The sequence below is a fragment of the Antechinus flavipes genome, chromosome 5 (assembly GCF_016432865.1).
Source record: "Antechinus flavipes isolate AdamAnt ecotype Samford, QLD, Australia chromosome 5, AdamAnt_v2, whole genome shotgun sequence".
NCBI classification, from domain to species: Eukaryota; Metazoa; Chordata; class Mammalia; order Dasyuromorphia; family Dasyuridae; genus Antechinus; species Antechinus flavipes.
The window spans coordinates 274726878-274743994 of record NC_067402.1 but is presented as its reverse complement, the minus strand read 5'-3'; the positions used below and the strand labels follow the sequence as shown (position 1 = coordinate 274743994).

General features: G+C 36.4%; 1 protein-coding gene across 4 annotated transcripts in view; it reads right to left on the bottom strand.

Moving 5' to 3' along the window:
* The window catches only part of ANO4 (anoctamin 4), a 392142-nt gene that overhangs the window by 158017 nt on the left and 217008 nt on the right, over positions 1-17117 (bottom strand). For 3 of the 4 annotated variants that reach the window (XM_052001731.1, XM_052001734.1, XM_052001732.1), the window contains 2 exons: positions 12102-12206; positions 2167-2303 (listed from right to left, as the gene is read on the bottom strand). In XM_052001731.1, the coding sequence (XP_051857691.1) occupies positions 2167-2303; positions 12102-12206 (242 nt within the window). The remainder of the gene's footprint in view (positions 1-2166; positions 2304-12101; positions 12207-17117) is intronic. The other variant, XM_052001735.1, reaches the window with a different exon arrangement.

Genomic DNA, 17117 nt, shown 5'->3' with positions numbered 1-17117 from the left:
AGTGGTGGAAGACAAAAGAGCATAATCTGTTAGTCACATGCAGACTTGATAATCTCAATTTTGAAAGAGGAAAATAATAAAGTCATGTGACATGGGTAACTGCCCATTACTTATACTCATTGCATGTATTCACTACAGTGACACATGACAACTTCACAGAGACAAAATCTGGATAATGAGGCATACAACTGAGTTAATATTTATTTTGTCAAAATGACATTAGACAGATGGAACTAATTCACAAAGTAATTGCAATGATTTTCTGGGCTGCATAGGCACATGGAAATATAGGTAGCTTTAAGATAACAATTATTGAGGGTGAATTATATGCAAAGCCAGGTGGTACAGTGGATAGAACGCTAACTCTAGAATCGGAAGACCTGAGTTCAAAGCAGACCTCCAATACCTACTAGCTGTGTGATCCTGGGTGAGTCACTTAACCCTGTTTGCCTTAGTTTCTCCATATGTAAAATGAACTGGAGAAGAAAATGGCAAGCCACTCCAGTATCTTTGCCAGGAAAAAACCCCAAAGGGATCATAAAGAGTTAAACACAACTGAACAACAACAGTAACATATGCAAAGCATTTTTGGGGGGATATGAATAGTACTAAGAAAGTTTAAGACTTTCAAGTATTCTATTCTGGTAGAGATTACTACAATGAACAAACAAATGGTCAATCAACAAACACCCATAAAAAAAAAAAAAAACAACTTTCTTCATATAAATTAGATTTTAGTGGGTGGGAAAGGGACAAATTGACTATATTCCCACTAAAAGCTTCTTGCCATCATATTATAAGAAAGAATTATGGAAGCATCTTTAGAAGTCACTTAGTCCAACCTCTTCATTTGGCAACTTCGGCCTCCAAAATCAAAGTGACTGGGTCAACATCACAATTGAAAAGTACAATTTAAACTTACTAGGACATACAATTAGTAAGTCTTCCCTAACTAGAATGTTAATTTGTTGAGGGCAGGGAACTGTTTCACTTTTGTTGTTGTGTTCCCAGAATTTACAGTATTTGGCACATAGTAAGCATTAACAAATGCTTGTTCGTGGGTTAATTGACTCATAAGCCTAGAGATGAAGTCAGATTCTTTCACTCTAAACCCAGTTCACTAACTATTAAACTACACTGCTTCTCCATAATTGATTGACTGGTTATCTGGGAAGTGGTCTGTGCATTTATTCTTTGAAAAGCATTTTCAAAGTGTTTTCAGGTTCATAAATAGTCTGTAAATTATGGCACGAATGTAAATAAACAGTTTTTAAAAACAAAGAACACTAATAAAGAAACTAATAAACTAAATTTATTCATGACACTTCTGGAAAACAATTTGGAATTATGCAAGAAAATGGTTCAGATATTCATGCCTTTTGATACAATCACCATATTATTAGGCATTTACCTCAAGGAAACCAGTGACAGAAAGACAGGTTTCTTTATAAAAGAAAATTCTATAGTGCATCTCTGAGTGGCAAAAACATACAACTAAAACGTGAATGTTCATCTTTTGGGGAATGGCTGGACCAATTGTGATATGTGAAGGAAATGGAATATTACTGCACTGTAAGAAATAATAAGTATTATTATTATTGTCAGTAATCCAGAGAAGTGTTGGAAGACTTTCATGAATTGATGAAAAGCAAGGTAAACAAGAGAAGAAATGGTTACAATGATGGTCACAAAAATGAACTGAGCTTCATTACAGCAAATAATCTTTGTTCCAGAGAAGAAGATGCAGAGAAGAAAGGATGCAGGCAGTGACAGATGCAGAAAGCACCATGTTCTATCAGTTACAGATGCTTTGTCAAATCTCACTTACGTATTTTTCATTATAACAAGGGTGGCTTCAATGATGATGATAAGGGAAGGGGGAAGAATATCTATTTGGAAATGAAGGTAAGGTTTAAAAAAGGAAGGAAAAGGAGCTGATTAAAATGAAAAATGAAACAAAACACTAATTCACAAATAAAATATTATTTACTCTCAAATGAATTCAATATTCACTCAGGAAATTCTGATTGATCAAAAGTCCATAGGCACAGCATGTACTAAGCACTAGGAAAATACATTTTCATCTTTTGCTAAGGGTATGGAAGGTATCATGTTCTATTGGGCACAATAGCAAGAATTACATTTTATAGCAGTACTAAGTCTTACCTCTCCCACAGCTTCCAATCTACTCGCATCATCTGAAGTACTGGTCAAGTTACCGGGGTGAAGGAGAGAATCGTCATCTTTGCAAGGACTATTGACAGCTTCTAATTCATCAAAAAAAATGTTGACATCCTTGGCCACTAAAAGGAACATAAAGAGAAATCAATTCAGGCATCCATTTAAAAAATCAATATGCTTTACAAAGACAATTAAAAACATTTCCCCCATCAATTATAGATATGAGGGTCACATAGAATCTCAATCCTATGTATCCAAGAAAGTTTTCAGAAGTATCTTCAAATAAAACAGAGATACTTTCAATGGTTCCCTAATGCCTCAAGGAAAAATATGAATTCCTTTGTTTAGCACATGAACTTTTGTATTTGAATCCGGTCTATTTTCCCAGACTGACTATAGCTTCCTTCCCTTTGTGTGCTCAAAGTTCCAGTGAAACAGACCAACTTGATCTTCCCATATGTGACTCTTCTTTCCCCTCTCTGTGCTTGCACAGGTTGTCTCTCAAAGCTAGAATGCTCTCCCCTCCTACTTCCATCTCTTGGATGCCTGATGGCCTTTAAGGCTCAGCTTAGATTCTGCTCCCTTCCAAAGACCTTTCCTGATTCTCTCAGTTGCTGGGAAGCCATCCTCTCCTGTCCCCACCCAACCACCTTATGTTTATTTTTCACATATTCTGTATCTATTTATTTCTGAGCAGACTACCTCCCCAGTAAAAGTAAGCTATTTGAGTGCAAAAATTATCTCATTCACAGTCTCTGACTCCCTAGAACATAGCACATTGCTTAGCACATAGTAGCTGCTTCAATTTTATCATTTTATTAAAAAGACAATGGTCTTTTATATCAATGTAGCTGTGAAATGAAGCAGGAAGAATAGCATCACTAAACCTGGAAGCCATGTTCCATCAGGAGTTTACTAACATCATAGAAATGAAACACATAGGCAAAAACACAGGGCTTACAACGCTCCCAAACCAGATTAAAATAAAATTGGGAAATATTTAACAAAATAATTAAGATCACAATAAAACATAGATAACATTAACATGTGGTTTTCTAAGTAAATATTTGCCTCCAGGGATCCTTATGAATGGTTTAGTGTAGCCTCTGTTTCTATTTATATCATTTAGTTATATTGACAAGTAAGTATTTCTTTGGGCCATTTTTTTTTTTTTGTGATCAGTAGTTATTAACTAACCTGGAATCTGTGGATCCTTAAGAGCAGTGGTTTTCCAACTTTTGTTTTCAGTATTTTTATCCTATTAAAAATTATTGAGGATCTCTGCAAAGCATTTTTGTTTATCTGGGTTATATTTATAGACATTTACCATATTGGAAATAAAAACTATTTTTAAATTTGTAGACCCCCTAAAAGGGTTTCAGAGATCCCCAGGATTCTCTAGACCATATTTTGAGAACTACTGCTTAAGAGGGTCCATAAACTTGGATATGAGAAAAATTGAGTATTTTCTTTAGTCACTTAAAAATAATATTCTGAGAAGATCATAGGATTCCCCTTGATTGTTGTCAAGGATAGACAACAAAGACAAGAATTTATTACAGCAAAAATACAGCAAAATCTCTAAAAAAAATGCAGCTGAGTTATTTGAGAGTTCTACTAGTCCAGATGTGGTCTTAGTTTTGAGTTTTAAGAAAGTGGACGGAGAAGTGTGCTCAGTCACGAAAATGCAATCCCTGCACATATATAATGTACCTGATTTAGACAACAGGATAAGAAATGGCTTTGATAGGGCCCATTGTTGTTCCATCACAGACTTAAAAAATTTGTTGGTCCCACTGATCATCCAGACATGATTCTAAGAACTCTGAGAATCATTCTCAGAGAGGGAAACAATAAGCCCAATTTGGTGAAGAACCAAATCCTGTCTGCCTCAGTTTCCTCATCTTTAAAATGAACTGGAAAAAGAAATGACAAGCCACTCCATTATCTTTGCCAAGAAAATCCCCAAATGGGGTCACAGAGGGTCAGACATGATTAAACAACAATTTAAAGTGCAAACTCCTTGAGAGCAAGGACTTGCCTCACTTAAGTGTTTATATTTTTTTCCACTTTGCATAGTTCCTGGTCCAAAGTGATTAATAAGTGTTTTTGCTTTCTTCCTTCTCTTCCTTCTTTATTCCTTCCATTTTTATTTCCTTCCTCTCTCTTAGGAGACATCAGAATTTTTCAGTTAATAATTATTGGAAACTAAATGGAACAAATGGAAAATTTACATAAAAATTTAAGATACAAAAAAAAAAAACTTTATAGTATCACCCAAGATGAAGTGTTTGTTTCAGAAATCATGGGATAAATAAAAATATTCTACTGGATACAGAAGCAAGGCTGCTCATCCTCTTCCTACACTGGAGAGACTGCTCAGGTACTCTTAATCCTTTTATAATGATGTCTTCCACAGTTCTACAGAGGATGGTATATTCTGAGCTAAGTTATGACCCATGAAGCATGAAGTTGCAATTTTGATGGCTTTTAACTGGGCCCTTTGCTTTAAAAGCACAGCCATCTGATTTGAAAGGGAAATGAGACAAAGGTCCTTCACTTCTCCGTCATGCCCCAATGCTAGCGTCAGAACGTCATTATCAGGGGGTGTCTTTTGAATGTTCATGGAAATCGTTTCCAGTGGATAAATGACTTTATAATACTGTTGTTGACTGACATCTTCCCAATAGCATCAGCTGAGAATGTTATCATTGTACTATCTATTCAATATGAACATGTGAAGCAACGGAAGATAGATGACAAGGGCTTGGTGACCCTTCTGCAGAAGGAAGATCAAGTCTTCTACTGTAGTCACATCCATTGTGCTTCTGATGGGGATCCATTAACTACAAGATGTGTTTTTCCCCCTCCATTTTAGTTTTAGGCAACATATTGAGAAGTTAGAAAGTATCCAAAGGATAATAAAAATATCAAAGAGTTTTCATGATATGTAAGATCAGGTTGAGATGTTCAGCCTGTAAAAGAAAAGATTCAGGGGGCACATGACACTTTCTTCAGGTACTTGATTGTGTGGTACTGAGATTAGATTTATTGACTCAAACCCCAAATTGTTAGAAATGGATAGAAGATGCAGAGAGACAACTCCCGAGAAAGAACTCCTTAATGATGAGACCTGGGGAACGGGCTGCCTCAGAAGTTGGTGTCTTCTTCCTTATTTAAGCAAAGCTTGGAAGATTGACTGTTAGAGATGCTCGATGAGAGATGGCTTGGACTCATTGTTCTGAGTCTCCTGCAACTGACTTCCCATGATTCTTGGAAATTACAATAACGCTTGATTCCAATTTATGGAGATTCGTTTCTTGCAGAGCGTTAGCTTCTAAGTTACAATACGAAGATTCACATTTCTTCTGGGGAAAGTCACCTGGTCAGTGTAGATGGAATGCTAGACTTGGAGTCAGCAAGACCTAAATAAAAATACTTACTAGCTATTGGCCCTGGGTGAGGCATCTTATCCCCTTCTCTATTTCCTCATTTGTGAAATGGGTATAGTAATAGCATTTACCTCTTACAGTTGTTGAGGTGAACAAATAAGATAACACATGTGAAATAGGTTGCCAACTTTAAAGTGCTCTATAAATAATGCCTATTATTTGTAGTAGGAAGATAAAGAGGAGAAATAGGTCCGAGGGAGTATGAAGAGAGGGAGAAAGAAGAACTTGAGAGGGAAAGGAGGAGGAAGCTGTACAAAGTGTACTTTCTTGACAATGCAGTATCTCTCAACCATTTTTCCTTCTCTTAAGCAAATAAAGGCTTAATGGTTTTACTCTGTCTAGGAGAGCTCTGTTCTGGGAGTCTTAAAATGAGGAAGATACTTCATTTCTCTTTGGGCTCACTTTAGAATGACTACATGGAGAGAGAAGGCACCTAATCAAGGTGCATCAAGGCACCTAATGCCATGTTCTAGCATACTTGCTTTTTGTCATACTGAAACAAAGGTGGTTTTATTTTTTTTAAAGACAGCTCTGGTGGGCAGGGAGCAAGAATGGGAGTCTGGCCAGACCAATTGGGGCAGGAACTCTCAGCCACAGAATCACAGAATTTTGGAGTTGGAAGAGACCTAGGCAGCCATCTGGACAGGGATGTACCAGAGCCAATTCCTACCAGCTATTGAGAGTTGGCTCAGAAATAATAAGCAAACACCACAAATTGGGACTTGATATATTGTTTTGCTAATTGTCAGGACTTAGGAAGTGATTCATTTCATTTCCTTGAAAGTCTTAATTTCTTCATGTGTACAATGAGGTTGAATTAGATGACCTCTAAAGTCCTTTCTAAGCCTATGAATATAGCTATATTTCTATCCTTAGGATCAGACAGATCTCTGGATTGCCATAGATAACAAGAGCTTTACGTAATATCCATAAATGTATATATGTACATAAGTTTATATAGGCACACATGTATGTGCACACTCATTTATCTGTTAATAAGATTAAACTTAAAAGAACTTCCAGCTTACTTTCCTCCCCAGCCCCCCACCGCCTGCTCCAGAGAGTTGGTTGTTAACCATTTTCACCACTGTCCCCCTTCATCTAGACCAACTCATATACAAAAAGAATCCTCACTCTACAACAAGTGGTCCTTCTACCTCTTTCCTAGTGAAGAACTCCAGGGAGAGTAGAACTCTCTGTCTTTCACTTCTAGATAGCTTTAATCTGGATATATTACTCAAATTAATAGAATAATTTATTTGCTAATAGAATGACTAGTGGTTAAGATACCAGCTTTGAAGTCACAAGACCTACATTCAAATCTCCCCTCAGACTATGTGACTTATGTCAAGTGTCTTTACTTTTTTGTATCTTAGTTTCCTCATCTACCTTACTCAGACAATAAGAGACAATGAGAAAGGAGGAGAAGGGGAAGGGGAAGAGGAAGGAGAAAGAGAAGAAAGGGGAAAGGGAAAAGAAAAGAAGAGGGGAAAGGGGAAAAGGAGAAAGGAGAGAGAAAGAGAGCGACAGACTGAGACAGAGAGGAAGAGGGGGAGGGAAATGGCCGATAGCAGTGTGATATTGGCTTTGGAATCAGAGAGAAGGCAAAGGAATGAATGTTATCTGTAGAGTTCTAGGATCTGGGTTGGAACCCCAGGTTCTCAATTAAATGCCCTTGGTAATGGGGAAAGGGTGGGGGGAATCTCAGTCACTAAGGCAGTGGCTTTAAATCTCTGGGCCTCAGTTTCCCTTATCTGTGAAATGAGAGACTTCTGAGGCAACTTTTATTTCTAAATCTCTCCATTTGTGACTTGATTGTCAACTCCCTGATAACATGGTCAAATGCATAGATAGTGGTGCAAGGAATAGAAGATAAGCTTTGGAATAAGAAAAAACCCCCGAATTGAATTTTTTTTTTCCAGAAAATAAAAGGTCCTTAGACAAGTCACTTCTTTTCTTTGAAAGTCTTAGTTTTATATGTGTACAACGAGGTTAGATTAGATGATCTCTAAAGTCCCTTCTAAGCCTATGAATATAGCTATATTTCTACTCTTAGGATTGGACCAATCTCGGACTTTCTGTAGATAACAAAAGACATAATGAAGCTACTTTATCTAATATCTATACATGTATATGTGTACACAAATTTATATAGGCACACCTGTAGTGCATATGCCTATATATGCACATGTATTATGCATACATGAATTTTGTACTCATTTATCTGTGTCTATGTTGTTTCCATCTTGTAAAAAGGAAGCTCCATGAGGGCAGGGATTGTTTCCTTCTTTATTGTTAATACCCAGCACAATGATTGGCAAATGGCAGATATTAACCAAATATCTGGGGAATTTAATTGAATTACTAATTTTTTTTCTAAATGGGTAAGATAGGGGTTCTGCCATGACAAAATGGCCAGCCCTTTTATAATCCAATAGATTATGGATAGGAAAGGAAATATAGCAAATGTTTAAGGAGCAACAACTCAGTAGTTAACACTAGCAACATGTCATTTGAGAAAGGGGAAAAATTTGTCTTGCTTAAAATACAAAGAAATATAAATCCTAAATTATTGGCACTATAATATGATGCCATGATTTGGGGGGGTTATCCAACACATCAGCATGTTAATTCAACCATGGAAATTGCTTAAAACACTTCAGAGATTTTGCTTTTGCTTTTGCTTTGTATAAAAGTCATACATTTCTTTAATGCATTCCATTCCAATTCTTTTAAGATAATTTCAGTGAATTACCAATCTTTTCCTATTTCAACAAAGAGGAATGTGTATGATGTTGATTAGAGACTATGGCATGGAGTACACAACAGTAACCTTGGTGATCTGGCCAAAATAATTAATTCCTGATGGGAGCAATTGGATGTTAAACTCAAATGTTTCATTTACTGTATTTCTATTTTTAGGTTTGGACAGATCTGTGGGTTGCTGTATCATATCAAGGTATATGATGAATCTACATACATATTAAACACAATTTAGATGTATGTAAATGTAGATTAAGCATACACATGTGTACAATATACATAATGCAATATATACTCATATACATGTATATATATATATATATAAACATATATATGTATATGTGTATATAAACCTATGTATTTAAATATGATTGTGTGTGTCTATACCTATGTATTTATGTACAATTGTGTGTAAATACACCTATACATATACACATGTTTTATGTATACCCACATATATTCATATGTGTGTGTGCATGTATATATTTCCAGAAGTAAAAGCTGCCAGATTTAGCTTTTGTCTCATGGAATAATATTTTGATCTGGAAGGAAGAAGATCATTTAGTCCAGGGCTTAAATTTTTTCCATTTATAACCCCTTTTCACTCAAGTATTTTTTACATGACATACACACAAACACACACAAAATAAGTATAAAACCCCCAAACATTTACTGATAATAAATCATAATTTCCTAATCCCCATATTCAATTACACAGTCCCATATGGTGTTGTATCCACAGTTCACAAAGCTTTGATTCTTAGTCCAATGCCTTCCCCCCACCTCCCAGTTTTACCTATAAAGAATCTAAGACACAGTAAAGTTAAATAACTTGTCCAGGTTCAAACAATTAATAAAGGTCTGATTCAAGATTTGAATTCCATTCTTCTTGGCTTTAAGTCCAGCATCTAATTCACTTCACCATCTTTTTAGCTCATTCATTTTTACAAAACCAGAGCAACGTAAGGATAGGATGGCATCTGAATAGGTTATTCGCTCCAATCTATTCATGAGTAGGAATCTCCTCCAAACACCATGTCTGACAGTTGGAAAGGTATCCAACTCACATGAAGATCTACAGGTAGGAAGAACACTCACTATGCGGGAGACAGCCCTAGTTGTTGGGATGTTTTTCCCACATAATGAGTCAAAATCTGCCTCCCAGTTTTGCATCTTGACATGTCTCTGGAGCCCAATTCAAATATGTCCAAAATTTTTTTTTAAATTATCAAGCATTTGTATTCACCCATGGAAAGAAAGAAAAAAAGGAAGGAAGAAAAACAGAGAGGGGGAAGGGAAGGAGTGTGGGAGGGAGAAAGAAAGAGGAAAGGGAAAGAAAGACAAAAGGAGAGAGGGATAGAGGGAGAGGGGGACAGAAGGAGAGAGGGAGGAAAAAGGGGAGTATTCTAGAGAAATCTTTTAAGCTCTAGCTTCTTAAATAGTGCATCTTGACTCCATGTGGGGTCTTATAACAGGGTGTGAGGGTCAAAAAATTATGATTTATTATCAGTAAATGTTAGATTTATATACCTATATGCCCAGAGTCACGGAAAAATTTCCCAGTCAGAAGGCGATCATAAGTGAACAAAGTTTAAGAAGCCTTCTTAGACTATATTTTTAGAACAGTTGACAATAGATAATTATGGAGAAAAAAGCATACCTAGATGAAACCACAGGTCTAGGTATCCATATATCTCCCTATCCACCACATTTCCTCTTTGACACTCACAAATTCATATCCAATCTACTAGTAAAATAAAACAAAAACCAACCAAACAAAAACCATAACTCTCTCTTCCACTGGAATTGCATTGTTCTCATGTATGAAACCTACAATGGAAAAATATAGAAATGTCTTGACCTCTCTCATCTCAAAGTAACTTAGAAAAATAATGCCTGCAATTATTATTAATTGATGTAAAATGCTCATAATTAACTAAGGCTTCATCTTTCCTCCTCCTCCCCTCAAGTTTTGCATTTATGTTTCTAAAGGTCTGAAAATGAGCCCTACTTTAATTTATAGTAGAAAATTTAAGAAACATATGAACAATAGTTTAATTAACAATAGATAATCCATCATCTTTTAAGTCCCTACAAAGAAGCTATTTTTCTTCAAACTGCTATTAGTTCAAACTGGATTATCTCTTTGGGGAGAAAATTCAATTTCTCTTATATGAATCAACTCAATATAACAGGACTTCCTGATTAGAACATTGAGGAATAGTTATTCTTTGGTGAAAACATCCCCCGTCTTCTGAAAACTTTTCCTGTTTATTACAAAACTAATTTATTTAACAATATGCCGTTAAAAGTTTCATGTGACAGGATTTCATGGGAGGAAACAAGGGAAAAGAAAAACTTGATTCTAGCCCTAACTTTCTCATGATTTTAGGGATGATGTTGGATAAATTGCTTTTATCTTTTTGAGCTTCAGTAGTTCCACCTGTAAAATGGAAATAAATATTTCCTAAGGTACAAGGGGATGTTCTGAGGATAAATGGCATGTCATCAATAAATGTTTTAAAAAAAATAATATAGACATAAAATGTAGCATCATCACTAAATCTTACCAACTATATCTCCTTTTTTTAAACCTGCCCCCTAATTTAATCTCTCATTAACACAGAAGTGAAGGAGATGCAGTAGAAGGAGGCATTACATCTCTTTGGATCCCAATATCCTGATCTGCCAAACAGGAAGAGGTGACATGGTCTAAATGGCTTTAAGGTCCCTTAACTCTAAATTTATGATATTATTATCTTACTTCTCATCACTTTCAACTATATACACGAATGTTAACTCCTGGTGAGTAGGGGTGGTTTTATTCACTGTCTCTGTGACTCCAGTGTCTGTCCCCAAGCCTGACATACAGGAAACACTGAATAAAGGTTTTAAGTTCTATAAAACTTAATGATCTTTCCAATTCTGTAAGTTGCAGAGAAGGTGTTGACTTGTGTTAGGAGTTCCCCACACCAATAAAATCACAGGTCTAGTTTGTTTCTCTCTCTCTCGGTACCCAGCAAATTTCACTTTAGTATTTGTAAGTGTATGTTGAATGAATAAGTCCTTGGCACATAACAGCTGCTATATAAATGCTATTTATTCTTATTATTAAACAGATAGCTATTGTCAGAATAAAAAAAAATCTTGGTGTTTAAGTGCTGCCTCTAATACATGTTGGCTGGGTGACCCTAGGCAAGAGTCAATCTCAAATCCCTTGGCAAATTTCTAAGATGAAAAAAAATGTGGAACAGATACTCTTCTGTACCAGTATTAAGAACTTCCTCACTGGGAATTCCCTAGAGTGAACACATCACATTTTTTCCCCTTCTCCCAAAATGAAACAGAATTATGACCCAGGGAGTTCACCCTACAGATGGTATATATGTATACTAGTTATTCCACTGCTCAGAAATCTGGATTCCATTCGAGGGGCTGAAGGCTCTGTTAAAATTTTTCCAACCAACCTTAAAGAAAATCCAGACACTGTAATGGATTTACTCAATTTCATGAGTAAAATATCCAGTTCACCAACCAACCTTCTGTCACAATGCAATTATCTTTTGGATTCCCCTCTTTCTTTTGGGGAGTCTGGCCATCGACTATTCAAGTGTCTTATCTTTATTTTCAAATTTATCAGTCCATTTCAGCATTTTGCTCTGGATCGTGCTTTAGTAATCAGTTTGAAATGCGAGCAAAACTTACTTTCTTGTATTGCATTAAGAATTTCTGAAAAGTCCACGTCACTCTTTGGGCCGTCAGTCTGCATTGCCATATCCAGTGGGTAACTTTGCAAATCCACCCGGCCTTCTAAAAAAATGAAAAATATGCATGGAGTTTGCAGTTTTTCTGCAGAGAGCCCAAGAGAGCATTTGGACTCCAAAGAGAAGAAGCGTCAATTAAAAAAAAAAATTAAGTGAGCTGGTTTCCAATGCAAGGGCCCACTCTAAGAAGTGCCTTTCTTTTCTTTCCTTTTTAAATCTACAATCTAAATCTATTTACTCATTTTGAGGGTAAAGGAGAAAACTGTTTTTCTATAGTGAAACTGTAGCAATGATTTAATTCCTAGACCACCAAGTTTATGAACTTAATTATTGCACTGCTTGATAATTTTCTATGGCAGTGAATACAGCAGGCTGATGTTCATTCAAGGTTTTTATAAAGTGATTATTGGTGCTGAAAAGGCAATCAGCACTTAATTGCTGAACAGCAACTTCTTTGTTTTTAGTTAGCGATTCAATAACCATAAAAATAAAACAAAACAAAAATCGATTCAAATTGTATGAGTCACAGAATTTCAGTTAGAAAGAAACTAGTTTGATCTCCTTTATAACAAGTGATCCTACTGGAACACCAGTGAATAAGAAATCACTTCCTGAGGCAGATCAGCTAAAATTGTTATGACCTTTTTTTTTTTTCTCTTCACACTAAGCTTGGAGACAATGGCACAGTACACAAGGTACCAGATGCAAGAACTGAGTTCAAAACTTGCTTTAGATTTTTATGAATTGAGTCATCTTGAGCAAGATACCTAACTCCTCTGTGTCTTAGTTTCTTCATCTGTAAAATCTGTAAATTTATAAGGATCCTTCTAACTTTAAACCTATGATCCTAAATTTGTTTTTATTATTATTTCCAGTCATTGCTACAAATTCTGTTCTGTAGGGCCACCCAGAAGGAACCTGATTATTATTTTACATGTAATGGCATAAACACTCACTTCCATATAATTCAGCATCCAAGTAGTAAAAGGCTTTTTTTCTGTATGCTGTTACAAGCCAAGGCATGAAGAAGCATTACCTGCACATGCAAATGGACTTCTCAGTATAAATAATTCCCCAGAGACATAAAGAAAATTCAGAGTCATACAACTGGTTAGTCTTTGACCTTTGGAGCATCCTGTTGGGTTCCAAGGGAAAGGAAGTAGAGATTTTCTCATATGTCTGTTGATAGCCTCAGGATTCAATAAGAGGATAGACTAGTTTTTTTGGTGTGGGGGGGTGTTTTTGCTCAAGACAAGGGGTAAAAGAAGGATTTAGGTTAGGGCATGACTACCAATTTTTTTTAAATGAATAGAGCAAATTCCAAACATGATATCACTCAGGTCAAGAAAGAGAAAACACAATAGTCAGCGCTCTCTCTCTTCCACCATATGTGCTCTTTGGTTATTGGAAAGCAATCATTTGTCTCTCCTGGATCTTTCTGGAGAGCTGAGATGGGTCAGAGGAAAGTATATTGACTTTGAATGTCAGGGGATACAAGTTTTAAAATTACCACCACTTCTAATTACTTGTGTGATGACAAGACCTTTAAACTCTTGGTTTTCTCATCCATAAATTGGGGAAGTTGCACTGGATGGTGTTTGAGGTCTCTTTCTGCTCATAATGTATTGACCCTAACTCTAACCTAAATATCCAAGGATTTGAGAATATATACATTCGGCTGTTGCAGCAAAAAGCTGGGAAGCAAGACCATTTTACTTAATACTGACTTTATACAGGGTTATTTTAATATTTGACTATATGAAACAGAAAAAGATGGAGGCAGTGTGGTGCAGTGGGGAGAGTGCTGGCAATCAGAAGACCTGGGTTCAAATACCACTTTTAATGCTTGCTGATTGTGCGATTCTGGAGAATTTGCTCCATCTTTCTGTTTCTTAAGCACGCCAATGAGATTTATCTTCTGAGTCATATAAGGTTAGAGGGATATGGGTTGGGGAAAGGAGTTCTCACACCAGGAAATCCCAACTCCTTGATTGTGCAATAGGGGAAATAGAACATGCCATTCTAATGCCACAGGACTTTGTCCAGATTCCTATCATATGCTTATGGGTCTGGTTTAAAATGAGGATTCGATCTTTTTTCCCTCTATCAAGTGATTTCTAGCACTTGAAATAAGTAAAAGAAAAAATTTCACAGGAAGCAAACTTGACATTGTAAAAGTACTTCAAGAGCTACTGAAAGTGACAATGAGGGATTTCTAATGGGTCACTGACCTAGTTTGGCCAAATCCCAAGGCTGAAATAAGAACTATCCAGCATCAAGAATGAATGGGTGAATGCCCTAACATGTAACATTTTTGCATTTAGCCTCCTTGTTATAAAGCCAGCCCTCGTTTGGACTTCCTAATTGGGCAGTCATCACTGAAGCTCAGATTAACAGCTGCTGGCTGCTGCTGGACAGAAAAATCCTGCCTGCCATTCCATGTGAAACTTTGTTTCCATGGAGGTTACATGACCCTTATGCTTCCCAGTGAAAATTCTTATGGCAAGAAACCTGGGAAAATTCCTAATTACTTAAATTGACTGTATTAAATATGAATAAGCTGAACATGATTTTTGTTTTTGAAAATATTGGTTTTTCAGCATTTGCTCCCCAAAGCACACCTCCCTCTTTGACATGTTAAATGGATATTTAGATTGACTTCAAAACCTACTTACTTGTACAATTCAGTCTATAAATTTGAAAGGTGAGGATCAGATGATAGTACAATGACATGGCTTCAGGACCGATGAAATAAAACTAACCCCCTTGTTACTCTGCCAGGTGTTAGAATATAGCAGACTTAAGGGATATCTCTCATGGAGTGCCTCAGGGATCTGTCCTTGGTATAATGCTGACCAACGGTTTTTAACCAATAACCTGAATAAAGGCAGAGATGTCATGCTCATCAATTTTGTAAATGACACTAACTTGGGAGGGAGGGTTAATGTACTGGACGGTAAAATCACTTTCCCGAGAGATCTCAGCAGGCTGAAGCAATTGACTTAATCTAATAAGATGAAACTTAATTGGAAAAAATGTCAAGGCTTGCCTCTTCTGGTCTCCCCTTCAACCTCCCCCCTCATAGTCAGTAACTCCAGAAGCTTCCTGTGACCTCCAGAATCAAGCATTTGATCCTCTGGCATTTAAACTTCTCACAACCTGCCCCCTTCTCCCATCTTTTTATATCGAGTCCTTTCCATTAACTTTATGATCAAACCACATCAGCCTCTTTGCTCTTCCTCCTCACATAGGACACTTCATCTCCCATCCCTAACCGCATGACTAAAATGCTTTTTTCCCCTAATCTCTGCCACTTAGGTTAGCTGGTTTTCCTTAAAATAAAAAAAAAAAAAAAAACTCTTTCTGAAAGAGACCTTTCCAAGTCTGTATTCCTGCCCTCCACTCCACAGTATCTTTCCATTGAGATTCCATATACTTTATAAATCCTGTGTGTACCATATCAGACCATAGCCTGTGTTAGGAGATAAGCTCGTTGAGGAAAGGGATTGCTTTTGCCTTTTTTTTTTTCTTGCATCCCAGAAACCAGTATGGGACTTGTTATATAGTATATAGTTATAGTTATAGTATATAGTATATAGTTATACAGTAAGAAATAAATAAATAAATAAAATTGGAGATGAGGTAAGCTAATGAATTAATTAATAAGGCAAAATATACAATAAGCAATTAATAAATTAACTTGACAAATTTACAAGTACAAGAGGATGGGGTGGAGCAGATAGCAATTTCTGTGGGAAAAGTCTTTGGTGTATTCATAAAATTTAAAGCTCAATACACACCAACAGCATAACACAACTGTTTTTTTTTTTTTTTTTTTTTTTGTGCATAGTGCTTGAATCACAGAGGATGACTCTTACTCTACTCTGACTGGATCAGACCATTTATGGAAAATTGTGTTCAATTCTGGCATTACATTTTAAGAGGGACATTGGCAAATTAGATGGAATAAGTCCACTGACTGGAAATTGGTATCAGTGAAAGAAACTCAAGACAAAATATTATGAAGAAAGCTTGGTGGAACCTAATTCATTTAATCTGGGAAAAAAAAGGAGATTTGGGAGGAAGAGAACAATTTTAAATATCTGAAAGGCTAGCAATTGGAAAAGAGATTAGACTTATTTTGCATGGTCCTCGTAGAAGAAATGAGAACAGTGACTGTAGAAAGATTTTGGCTTAATAAAAGGAAAACTTTAACAATTAGAGCTGTCTGAAAAAAGGACTTGTCTTATATGTAAGATAGTGAGCTCTCATTTACCAGAGGTATTCAAACATTGGTAGCTTCTGTCTCTTTGAATCCTGTTGTTCAGTCATTTCCGTTGTGTATGAGTTTTCGTGACCTCATTTGGATTTTTTTTTTTTTTTGGCAGAGATATAGAAAAGATTTGCCATTTTTTTCTCCAGCTCATTTTGGAGATGAGATAAATAGGGTTAATTGATTTGCTTAGGTCACACAACCAGTAAGTCTCTGAGGCTGGATTAGAACTCATGAAGATGAGTTCTTCCTGAGTCCAAGATTCTATCCATTGTGCTGCCTAGGGGCCACTTTGAACTTTAACAAATCTTTATTAATGGTAATGCCATTCCCCTCTTGATTATTTTAAATTTCTCTTATTTGTACAGGGTTGTTTGCATGTGGTCTCCCAATAAGACTGTGACCTCCTTGAGAACCAGTACTGTTTTGTGACTTTCTTGGTATCCCCAGCTCTTTGCACAGTGACTTGCACATAGCAGATGCTTAATACTTGTTGAATTAACTCATTAAACCTTAACATCAAAACTGCAGTTGCCAGAAAGTTTCACAGCTTGGAGGAGGCAGATGATGCTCAAGGGCTCCCCTAAGAGACTAGTCCCATCAGCAAGCCCTAATTGAGTGCACAGCAGGTATAGGGCAAGTATTCTTGGAGGAAGGAGAGCTCAGGGAGAAATGAGGAAGAAA